Consider the following 12,870-nt stretch of genomic DNA (forward strand, 5'->3'; position numbering starts at 1 on the left):
AAGTGAGAACATGCAATACTTGGTTTTCTGTTCCTGTATTAATTTGCTTACGATAATGGCCTGCAGATGCGTCTATGTTGCACAAAGGACATGATTTTGTTCTTTTTTATGGCTGGGTAGTATTCTATATGTTTATATGTAGCACATTTTCCTTATCCAATCCACTGGTGATGCACATTTAGGTTGATTCCATGTCTTTGCTATTGTGAATTGTGCTACAATGAACATACAGGTGCATGTCTTTCTGGTAGAATGATTTATTTTCCTGTGGGTATATACATAGTCATGATAGTTCTGTTATTAGCTCTTTGAGGAATCACCACACTGCTTTTCATAATTGTTGAAATAATTTACACTCCCACCAACAGTGTATAAGTGTTTCCATTTCTCTGCAACCTTGCCAGCATCTGTTATTTTTTGACTTTTTAATAATAGCCGTTCTTACTGGTGTGACATAGTGTCTCATTGTGGTTTTGATTTGCATTTCTCTGATGATGAGTGATGTGGAACATTTTTTCATATGTTTTTTGGTCACTTGTGTGTCTTCTTTTGAGAAGTGTCTGCTCATGTCTTTTGCCTATTTTTTAAATGGGGTTATTTGTTATTTTTGCTCAATTATTTAAGCTCCTCATAGATTTTGGATATTAAATCTTTATCAGATGCGTAGTTTGAGAATATTTTCTCCCATTCTACAGGTTGTTCGTTTACTTTGTTGTTAGTTTCTGTTGCTGTGCAGAGGCTTTTTAGATTAATTAGGTCCCACTTGTCAACTTTTGTTTTTGTTGCAATTGCTTTTAAGGACTTAGTCATAAATTCTTTGCCAAGGCAAATGTCCAGAATGATATTTCCTAAACTTTTTTCTAGGATTCTTATAGTTTTAGTATTTATTCTTAAATTTAAGTCTTTAATCCATCTTGAGTTAATTTTTGTATATGGTAAAACGTAGCGGTCCAGTTTCATTCTTCTTCACGTGGCTAGTCAGTTACGCCAGCATCATTTATTGATGAGGGAACCCCTTCCTTGTTGCTTGCTTTTGTTGACTTTGTGAAAGATCAGATGGTTGTAGATGTGTGGCTTTATTTCTGGGTTCTCCATTCTGTTCTATTGGTCTATGTGTCTGTTTCCACTGGATGTCCCATCCAATCCCTAGCTTCTCTCATCTTGCATCTTCTAATCTCCAGTGACTTTTCTCTATTTCAGCTACTCACTGCTGCAGTCACACATTGGATTACTATTACACTAACATTTCCTATTTCTAAATCGCTCATTCACACATCTCACTCCAGAATGACGACTGCCTCTCCTTCAAGTTTACAAGTTTAACTATTCCCACTGGAAACACCAGTTAATTGACCTCATGACTTTCTCCCGATCCATCAGCTCTCTTTAACCTTTCTCTCTTTATTCAGCATAGGGTCAATGGTAGATCACTAAAGTGACATTCTTTCTCATCCCTAAATAAGTATTTAAAATTTTTATTATTATGAATAACAGTTAATAAATACATTGAACAATATGTCCCAGTATGCATAAAGGTGAATGTATTTGTCAGAATAAGGGGTATGAAGTACAGTGCACTCTGTTGTTCCATTCCATTCTATTAATCTCATTCCATCTAATCCTATGTTATTTAATTTCATTCAGTTATATTTCATCAAAACTATTTCATATCTGGGGTGGAGAATAAATTCCCTGCTATGGCTTCATTTGGCCATACTGGTTCCAATCCATTTCAGCTAGCTCTTTGATCTCATAAGCAGAGGGAGTGTTTCAGCAATTTGTTTCTTTTCTTATCTGCCATCCTGCAAACTTAAGAATTTCTGTTAGTTACTGTTTCTTTAACTCTTCGGGGCACTGTGTTAGGGTTCTCTAGAGGGACAGAACTAAAGGAATATATATATATGTATGTGTATATATATATGTATGTATATATATGTATGTGTATATATATGTGTGTGTGTGTGTGTATATATATATGGAAGTTTATTAAGTATTAACTCACAGGATCACAAGGTCCTATAATAGGCCATCTGCAGGCTGAGGAGCAAGGACAGCCAGTCTGAATTCCAAACTGAAGAACTTGGAGTCTACTCTTCAAGGGCAGGAAGCATCCAGCACAGGAGAAAGATGTAGGCTGGTAGGCTAGGCCAGTCTCTCTTTTTACATTTTTTCTGCCTGCTTATATTCTAGCCACGCTGGCAGCTGATTAGATTGTGCCCACCCGGATTAAGGGTGGGTCTGCCTTTCCCACCCTCCCGACTCAAATGTTAATCTCCTTTGGTGACATCCTCACAGACACACCCAGGATCAATACTTTGTATCCTTCAATCCAATCAAGTTGACAATATTAACCATCACAGGCACAGTTTCAGAAGTAACTCCTATTTGTTTCTTTTTTCCTTTCATTGGCTGAAATTCAGCACATGGCCATGCATAATTGCAAGGAAGGCTAAGAAATGTAGTCTACCTGTAGGTCCAGAAAAAATAGAGAAATGGATATTCCTTTGAAATTATGAGATTTGTGCTATAATCACCATTTCTATGATAGTTAAACTATTTTCTCACTTTAGGAATACTCTAAGAGATTTGATATTTCTTCAAAGTGATTCTAGAATAAATATTTTCTTAAGGGTTCAAATGATCTATGTTCACTCATTTAGGTGACATAACTGGGGGAAAAATGTTGGCTTTGATGACAACAGTGGAGACTTCATATTGGTGCTCAATTCTTTATTTTTGCCTCATTGGTATAAATGTTATGTCTGCCTGGGTTTTTTCTACAATTTCTTTCTAAGATTATTTCTCCCCAAAGCTCAGCACTTTTGGAATTTTTCATTCTCATCCAAAAATGGAAGCAATTTTATGTAAATGTCTCTTGGAAGCAGTGTTGGAATTCATATTTTGGGTAGTAGAAGCAGTAGTTACAAGGGTAGTGGTGTCTTTTGTGGTGGTGGTGGCACCTGCTGCAGTTGTTCATATTTGGGGTGCAGGAGTAGGGAGGGTAGGATCAGTTGGAGAATTTACAGGGAAAAATGAAGGTCCAGGTGGATAGGGTCTTGGTCGGGAAGGAGGCTGTGGATAACCTGGGGCATCAGGATGGAGTGGTGGACCTTAGGGTTGAGGAGCGGGTGGTGGAAATATCCCTGGACCATTGGGTGCGGGAGGAGGTGGTGGGATTCTCCCTGGACCATAGGGTGGAGGAGGAGGTGGTGGAACAAATCCTGGGCCAAAAGGTTGAGGAGGAGCCAGCGGTCCAGGTGGATATGGTCCCCTGGGGCCTCTTTGACTCTCACCAGGCTGTGGAAATAAGAAGTAAATAATTTCAAATCAGATATTTCACAGTTAAATATAAGGGTGAATGCTTTCTATGGTAAGCAGAACTCTGAGATGGCCCCAAGATTTCTACTCCCTGCTGGCACATGCTGGCCTGACCTTATCAGGTGAGCCCTTTTAAAAAAGGTTCTACAATGTCAGAGACAGAAGAAATCAGAGAGATTTGAAGCTGCAGTAAATGTTTTTCTCTGGGCTTTGAATCAAGATGCCATGTTGTGGGGAGGGCCATGTGGAGGTACATGGTAGACGGGCTATAGGAGCTGAGAGTGGCCCCTGGCTCATAAGCAGCAGGCAAGTAGGGGCTTCAGTCCAATAACCAAGGCGCTGAATCCTGCCAACAACCATACAAGCTTAAAAAAGGACACTGAGCTGCAGAAAAAGAAATACAGCAGTGGACACACCTTTTCAGCCTTGTGAGACTGAGCAGAGAAGCCAACTAAGCCAAGTTTAGAGTTGTGGCCAAAGAAACTGAGATAATAATGAGTTTTTAATGCTACTAATTGGTGGTAGTTTGTTATGCAGCAATAGAAAACCATTACATTGTATCTAAGTCACATAGTCTGAAAGTCTATTATCAAAGAAAAAAAGTTTCTCTTTTGCTTTCTGAATACGTAGGCTCTCAATGAAAGCAGGCATAGTATTGACTAAAAAAATAAATAATGAGCAAAAATCTTATCCTTTGCCTATAGTCGAATCTGTCATTTAAATCAACTGTAAGTGGAAATAAATGCCCTTCCAGGATGAGAAAAATGTCTTATTATGTCTAATTCTAGAGTTCAGGGCTGTTCAGACTTTGAACACTAATAAATTGTGAAAGACATCATGAGCACCTACTTTGTGCAATGAGCTAATGTAGGAGCTGTGGTGGGGATCCAGGGTTACAAATAGATCTTCTATGAATCTACAGGCCAAGGAGTTACAATACAAGGCAGGATAAATATGATTTAAAGGGAAGTGAAATGAGTGGAATGAGTCTCTGGGGTTTCATGTGAGGGTTTGAGTTCTGCTTCTGGCACGTAGAGGTTGGGTGAGTGTGGAATCCTTTTTGAGTCTCTTTTTTCTCATCAGAAAAATGACGTTAATAAAAGGAGCAACCTCCTGTTGTTATTGTCAGATTTTTGTTGTGAAATATTACCTGTAAGATGCTTAGAGCGATGATTGGCTCAAGTATGGTTTACATAAAGCACAATTTTTAGAAATAAAAATAGCTGAGGCTGGGCATGGTGGCTCATGCCTGTAATCCCAGCACTTTGGGAGGCTGAGGCAGGTGGATTGCTTGAGGCCAGCAGTTCAAGGCCAAATTGGACAATGTAGCAAAATTCTGTCTCTATTTTAAAAAATAAAAAAATATAGCTGAAAAGTAGTGCAAGGAACAAATACATTAAGGAGTTAAAGCGATCAGTTCTGGATAGGAAAAGGATGAAGGATTGCTCTAGTGAGAAGAAGTCATTTGAAAAGAGGCTTAAAGAATATAAAATAAGGAGAGGACATGCCAAACAGAATGAAAATACACAAATGCTCTGGGGTAAGAATGAAGTTCCACTCTACTGACGGCAAGAAGTCCAGGTTGCTTGGAGCAGACAGTTTATACAGGACACAAAACTACATTCACTTCTTGTGGTTCTCAGTCCCTTCACCTATTTGTCTGGTATTTCCCTTGTTAAATCTAAACTTTAGTATTACGGCAAAGCATCTCTGTCCTGGATTCCTAATTCCAGGTTCTTAACAATGCTAGAGGATGTCATAAGCACTGTACCATCAGAAAGTTAGCGTCCTTCAGTGCTGCCTGAAATCCTTTTTTGAGTGTCTTATCTTAGATTATCTCTTCCCACTTCCCCAGAGGCCTGCAATTTTCCAAGTTGATGCCAGTTTTATCAACATTCTCCAACTCATCCTGAGCTATCATTTACCCCCACCAAACTGGCTTTTCTCCTGCTTCACCAAGATATTTCAGGCAATTAGAAATGAACTTCCCTGATTTACTGGCCACACAACCATGGAGTCATTGATAGCTAGGAATTTTCTGTTTCTTTACAAGTGTCTTCTCAGGGACTTGGCTCTGTCAGTCTTCCCTTTACTTCCTGTAACTATAACATTGGAATTTGTTTTCTGAGGAAAATGAGCCAGTTAAATGGCAGGAATTATAAACTGGATCATTTTCTTCAGAAAACAACTATCATTTATGTTCCACTCACCCTTCTCCCCCACAATCCTATTGGCTTTGCATCTCCCTTCCTGAATTCTAAGTCTAACCACTTCTTATCATTTCTCTTACTTCCACTTTAACCTAAGTCATTTGTTTTTACCCAAATTACTGTAATGACACCTTGATTTGACTGCTTGATTCTACTCTTACACTTTCACCTAAAATATACAGAAAGTTTAAATAGATCATTTGCAAAAGAAGTATCAAGTTATATTATTTCCCTGCTTATAAAAGTTTCAGTTTCAACCACCGGTACCCTTGTTGTTGATTTTCTTGTCACCTCTTTCCTTCAAAGCGAAACTTTGAAACTTTGAAAGGGTATTCTAGATTTGCCAACTCCACTTCTCATTTCCCATTTGCTCTTCAACCTGGCTTCTGCCTTTAACATGCCAGTAAAAGTTTTATTAGGATCACTAATACAACAAATGAAAAATACCAAGGCACTTCTGTAGAACTGGCCTCATGTTTGTCTTCTCTAGCTAATGACATTCTGTGGTATTATGGAGGGCATTTGACCCAAGTGCTGCCAAGCCAAAGACTAGTCAGGATGTATGGAAGTTCAGGACTTGATTTTTAATTGTCAAGAAAACAAATCCTTAGTGTGGGAAAATACTCCATTCACTTTTATTGTTGAAACAATTAAAAAATTAGCTGAAAGTGCCCTCGCCTCCTAAAGATATCCTGATATTGATCTTAATATTAAGTAATGAAAAATCTTCATAGTAAGTATACCCAATCACATTGATTAGCTCCCTTTCCGCAACTGGCTAAAGGTAACGAACTCAGAAAAATGATGAAAATACTATTTTAAGAAGAAACACTACGCTCTTGAAGGACTATAATTGGCACTAATCTCCTACATTACTTTATTTAGGAACAGTCCATCTAAGACACGGATACTTTGAACCTAAATTTATTTGTATTTTAATGGGACTAATAGTAGTTAGACTTGCTTTATTTGTGTGTGTGTGTGTGTACATATACACACACACGTAAAGGACATGCTACCCTTCATATTTCCAACATTCAATAATTATTAATCATCATGAATCTCATATAATTAAGTTGGGGAAAGGTTGATTTCCATTTAAACTGCTTATGTTATCAGAAAACTATCTTTTTCTTTTTTCTTTTTTTTTTGAGATAGAGTCTCACTCTGTCACCCAGGCTGGAGTGCAGTGGCACAATCTTGGCTCGCTGCAATGTCCACCTCCCGGGTTCAAGCGATTCTCCTGCCTCAGCCTCTGGAGTAGCTGGAATTACAGGTGCATGCCATCATGCCAAGCTAATTTTTGTAATTTTGGTAGAGACAGCGTTTCACCATGTTGGCCAAGCTGGCCTTGAACCCCTAACCTCAAGTTACCACCTGCCTCAGCCTCCCAAAGTTCTGGGATTGCAGGTGTGAGCCACCGTGCCTGGCCCAGAAAGTTATCTTTTTCAAATTAATCTTATAAAAAAATTTTATATAATAAAAGCCTGATACTTTGAAATTATAAATGTTTTTCTTTTGTATTCTGAGGGAATAAAAATATTGAAAATAAGCTTTATAATCAAGCCATTAAGATATTACCTTTAAAATATATCAATATATTTTATTGGTTTATTAAAAATTATGTCAACATATAATGCTCTCAGTAATTTAGCCAAGGTCAGACTACCTCAGTAACCTTAGAATTTCCTGATTTTGTTCCTTTTTGAAAGTAGATGAGGCCGGGCACGGTGGCTCACGCCTGTAATCCCAGCACTTTGGGAGTCCGAGGCGGGCGGATCACGAGGTCAGGAGATCGAGACCATCCTGGCTAACACGGTGAAACCCCGTCTCTACTAAAAATACAAAAAAATTAGCCGGCCGTGGTGGCGGGCGCCTGTAGTCCCAGCTACACCGGAGGCTGAGGCAGGAGAATGGCGCGAACCCGGGAGGCGGAGCTTGCAGTGAGCCGAGATCGCGCCACTGTACTCCAGCCTGGGCGACAGAGCGAGAGTCTGTTTCAAAAAAAAAAAAAAAAAAGCAAAGTAGATGAAAAAGGAATTATTTTATGTTTCATGTTTCAGAATGATGTAATTTTATGTTGCTTGATTTGTGGAAGTCATAATCTAAAAAAAACAGCTTTCATATTTTTCAATTTGATATAGATTTTATAGTACTTTGGTGGAAATTACTCTGGAATTAATATTCTCTTTCTGTCACTGGAATTAATCTAACACTACTTTGAAATCGAGTATGATTCTACTACTTTGAAATACGTGTGTTTTAAAAACATTTTTGTAATTTTGTGTGATATTTAGTATCTCATTTGTCTTTAACCTGGTTTTGTATAAAAAGTAGCTGTTTATATATAAATGCTTAGCATTCTCTCAAAATTTAGCATGCAAAGATACTTGTAGATCCTTAGTAAAATGCATCTTTCCAGGTCCCATTATCTGATACTCTTATTGAAGCTTGGATGAGGTCTTTACTATATTTTTAATAAGTGAGTTAGGTGACTCTGGTGTAAATGATCCATAAACTACATGCTGGGAAAACGGTTTTATTTTGATTATCTATTTTTATAGAGTTTTACCTACTGTGTAACTGACTAGAGTATGGGAACTTAACATTTATACGTATCTGTTTAATGCAGTCTGATATCACAGACTTGAGCTGTCCAGTATGGCAGCCATCAGACATGTGTGGTTATTTAAATTAGATTTTAAATTTAAATTTAAGCCCTAAACAGTGTTTCATCGATGATTAATAGTTACTAATATATAAGAAAAGGTAACATCATTAATGTAAAAAGAAATCTGAAGTAAAGGTTAATGAGAAAGTATAAAGATGTGTGATCGTGATTAATGATACTTACTGTGAAACACGCTGCAAGAGCCCAAAGGCCCAAGATCCAAGTCAGTGATTTCATCCTTTCAGTTGCCTCTGAAAGTAAGCACAATAGGTGATCAGTATGATTGGTTTTTTTATTAAAAAGTACTATTTAAAATGTCTCAACACTTGGATATAATGTAATACAAATATCCTACTATAGCATTTTTGGGGAATTTGCCTAATGTTATTTTGAATTCAGTATTACTGTGGGGCAATATTAGTAGGCTTATAAAATTTGACTTCAAAATAGTGGAAGTAGTTTTTATTTTTGACTTGTAAACTGATCCTGGGGATAATGCCAAAGAGTTGTTCATACATTGCTCTGAGCAATAGAAGCTTTTATGACTAAGGTTTTTCCCTTAGAAGTAACTACTTTAAAATGTATACTTATTTTCATTTGAACATTTTGATATTTTAAAAATAGTAGGTACATTATAGATTTCTATGGATGGGTTTGAGATATTAACATTTTAACTAGATCTTATGTTACAAATTTTATTGCTTGGAAGAGCTTAAAAATAAGGAAAAAAAAGGAATCACCCTGTTGGATATAGTCTAAAAGAAGAGTCACATAATATATTTCCTAGTTTTAACAACATTCTATTACATTAATTTAGGCTGTGATGAGTGGTCTCAAAGTGCTTCCAAAAATCCATATATCAGAGACCAAGGCAAGAACATGGAGATGTCCAGGTATTCTACTCTCAATTGGGTCAAATTTTACAATATATTTCAAGTACATGATAGCTTGATTTTTGGGAAAGCAACTCCATACACCATGGTGCAAATTGGCTTCCTGTTAGTCAACTCTGCACATAGGTTGAGTGTGTGGTCTGAGCAATGCAAGTCTTGAAAGAATCCTATGGACAAAATTTCACTGGATATTCAATTATATATATGTGGGTGTGGCTATTCCTTTAACTAGTACTTTTCCTATATCCATTCTTAAAAGAAGTTTGAAAAACAAAAGAAAAAGCAATAATAAAAATATTCTGTAGAGCAATTCTGTCTTTTAGAGTACACCGGAGACTATTCTATCCTTATGAAGTTTCAAGAACTTTAAGGTACATCAGGAGGAAAAGTCAATTGTGTACTTGGATGGACCGATTGGCCCAAATGCCCAACATGAATGTTTTACTCTGACCTGTAAAAACCAGAATTTTTCAAAATTTATTGCATTTAATGACTTACAATTTCATGTAAGCTACTTATGTTTTTGCTGATAATGAATGTTCTATGAAAAGCCCATAAAATGTTATCGTTGAAAATGTTATCTTTGAGAAAAATTTCAATATTCAAAGTAAAAATATTCAGTTTATATTTCCAAGTACCTACCTTTGTGTGAGGATCCGTCTTACAGTTGATTAATCTGCTGGTCAAAATGACTCTTGCCAGTTGAAAGACGGCAAATAAAGGTGAAAAGGGACAAGAAATCTTAGCTCTTATATACTGTAATGGATTTCTGTTGGCAATAAGAGAAAGGCTATTCGGAAATAAAATAACTTCTGAGTTGATGCTCTTCAAAGATAGGAAAGTTGTTCTTGCCAATTTGGCAGTCTTTTTCTGGATTTTTTTTCATTCCTGAAAAGCATTGACCTGTTCAACATTTGCTGTTTCCTGAGGAAACAGATACAACAAATCATAATATCCTATCACCTCAGAAAAACAATCTGGGGCCTGTGGTGCACCATTTCCTCTTTATTTCAAAGGAAAAGCTGGCACGAGTTTTTTCTATTCCAAGTGATTTAATGGGCCATCTTTTGTTATTTGCTAGTCTCATCATATTTTCTATTTTATTTCAAAGGCCTACATATGTGCGAAATACAAATACTTTTAAACTGAATTCTAACATGATCAGGAGAACCTATGGGAACAAAAATGATAATTAAAATTAAAAGTGCCTAATTAAATAAATGTTGCTAAATACCACACACACACACATGCATGCAGGTACGATGCATGGCCAGTAATGTAAAGAATATCTAAAATTTCACTTGACTGTTTTGATCACTTTGCTATATGTTGTGGGTTTCATGTTTCTATTTTTTGGTTGAAATAATGAAATTGTATTATTGTTTTGTGCTTGAAAGTTTGTATATATCTTATCCTATGTATGGTTTTTCACAGTTGTCTTCATTGAGTAGATGTTTCTGAAGGATGATGAAAATGAGTGCTGCTATTAAGATTTGGATCTAAGTTTCAAAAAAGCGGGAAAGAAAAATCTAGTGGTAGAAGAGGGATAATAGTCAGAAGGTTCATGCAGTTTCTCAGTCTTAACTATATTTCATTTCTTTGTGATTATCTTAAGTTAGTAGACTATTTACAAGACCTTATATATGCATTTTTTAGGAAGTTCCCTTTGCCAGTGAAGAACTAAATGAGAACAACTGTGTTTTAAAAATCATGTGGTCCTTGCCATTATTAACTTGGGACATTTAATTAAATAAAAATATAATGACATGCAAAATTTTTGATTATGGCAAAATTATATGGATATTTTAACTTTGAAGTGGATGTCTAATGGAAAATTACAGCCTTGTTTTTTTTGATAAATCTGGGCTTTGAAAATAATTTTTCCTAAGCTAGATGATCCTATAATCTGTAGTTTTTATACATTATTATTTAATAATAACAGCTATTACTTATTAAACCTTTAGCATATTCCACGTGGCAGGATAAAATGAGTTCTATTGTTATCTCTGTTGTACACATAGATGACATAGATGCTAACTAGCTAAGTGGGGCTTGACCTAAGTCTTCCCAATGAGTGAAGACCTAAGTCTCCCTACAGGGGCCTGAGTGAGTTTTTAACCAGCATTCCATGTTGCTCCCCAAATCTTAATAATCACCATACACTTAACTAACTTTATGTTACAGTACACTGTAGAGATGAATCAAGTGAACTTAATAGTCAGGTAATTCTACTTCAAAGCCAAATACCAACAATTCTTTGCTGGGTTATATGAGACAAGCTATTTTATCTCATTGTGTTTCAATTTCTTCATTTGAAAAATGTGTATATTTATAATTTTTAGGTCATGAAGTTTACAACCAACCTTCCTTTCTCCCCTCCCCTCCCTCCCCTCCCTCCCCTCTCTCCTTCCCTCCTTCCCTCCTGCCCTCCTTCCTTCCTTCCCTCCCTCCCTCCTACATTTATTGAATATCTGCTGGGTATAAGACATAGTGCAAGTTGCTGAATTTACAGCATATCTAAGTGCTTAGTGTTTTAAAAATCCTTTGTGAGGTGGGATAGCAATAAAGAAGCTGCACTTCCAGAGTTGATGTTAGTTTTGAATGACTGTTCTTAATTTCATTTACTTTGTTGGAGTTTCACTGCCTTTAAAAAATTCTGATGACTTAATTAAGTGTAATACAATATACTCCTGGTTTGCTAATCTTAGCCCTTAATATGTTGCTGAATGATTACATGCCCCAACATCAGTGAAGATGGTTCTATTCCTAATTAACATAGAAATTTCCACTTCTTTCTTTGATGATAATTCAGTTTGTCAAAAGCTGAATGTCTCTTCTTTCTTGTTTTGATGCCAACATATTCACCAGCCAAATGTCTGAAGTCAAAGTGGGATCTACATTGTAATGGATCATTGGCTCTGAGGGATTTAGAATGAACGCTGGCAAAACCAAAAGACAATTTCTGAGTGGTTTGTGACCAGAAAGAATCTGAGGAACACAAATAAATGGAAGCACACATCTGTTAAGAAACAGGAACAGTCACTCAAATTAATCTTTAATTAACTTATGGCTTTAGAAGATCCTGACTCAATACTTACTAGAACAATATATAAAAGAGCTAATGTCTCTGGTCACAGGAAATTAAAAAAGTGACAGTAGAGAAAAAGTATTGTTAGTGCAGAGATTTACGTGACAGATGGAAAATATTTTCTTAATAGAGGTAGATTAGCAGAATTAAATTCAGTCATGCAGCAACATATTTGAAGTCTGATTTCCTGTTGTATTATACTCATTTCCACAGAAATATAGCAATCATCATAGTTTCTTTGGACCTATGAAAAGTATGTGCTTCTTCTTGATTATCCAGAAGGAAGTGATATTGTTTCTGGGATAATGCCACCTGAAATACTTATCATGCTTTAGAACTTACAGATTACCTTGAAAATTTCTGTGGAAATATTGTTGTGTAGGATATCAATAATGCCACTGAGCTCTGAGAGAAAATGTGTTCTCTTGGATTGAAGTCTAGCATGATGAAATGTAATTAACAATAGAACTTGTAGACTGAAGAAAAGTTAATATCTCTAACTTGTGCAGCATGGATGCTTCAAGAAACCCACATCACATAGGTCTGTAAACTTTCTGGAAGTTGACAACAAATTTGCCCTGAGATTCCAAAGTTGAAAAAGAAAGAAATCAGGTAAAAGGTTTACGATGTCCATAAAATATAATCATGGTAATTTCTTGAGAAAAGTAGCTTTGCTTTCCACTGAGAGTC

General features: G+C 36.3%; 1 protein-coding gene across 1 annotated transcript; it reads right to left on the reverse strand.

Annotated features, from left to right (window-relative positions):
* Nucleotides 1-2,715: 2,715 nt before the first annotated feature.
* LOC100996035 (submaxillary gland androgen-regulated protein 3B) lies at nt 2,716-9,816 on the reverse strand. Its single transcript, XM_008961155.5, has 3 exons — nt 9,735-9,816; nt 8,383-8,450; nt 2,716-3,297 (listed from the first exon to the last, which is right to left on the reverse strand). Exons 2-3 carry the CDS (start codon nt 8,434-8,436, stop codon nt 3,112-3,114), a joined length of 240 nt encoding a protein of 79 aa, XP_008959403.3. The 5' UTR covers nt 8,437-8,450; nt 9,735-9,816; the 3' UTR covers nt 2,716-3,111.
* Between the last annotated feature and the right edge of the window lie 3,054 nt (nt 9,817-12,870).

The sequence above is a fragment of the Pan paniscus genome, chromosome 3 (genome assembly GCF_029289425.2).
Source record: "Pan paniscus chromosome 3, NHGRI_mPanPan1-v2.0_pri, whole genome shotgun sequence".
Taxonomy (NCBI): Eukaryota; Metazoa; Chordata; class Mammalia; order Primates; family Hominidae; genus Pan; species Pan paniscus.

Bases quoted from the DNA above. Each gene is read 5' to 3' on its own strand.
- LOC100996035 (XM_008961155.5), bottom strand. From the start codon at position 8,436: ATGAAATCACTGACTTGGATCTTGGGCCTTTGGGCTCTTGCAGCGTGT. The intron at 3,298-8,382 runs GTAAGTATCATT...TTATTTCCACAG, and splicing joins CTCTTGCAGCGTGTTTCACA to CCTGGTGAGAGTCAAAGAGG.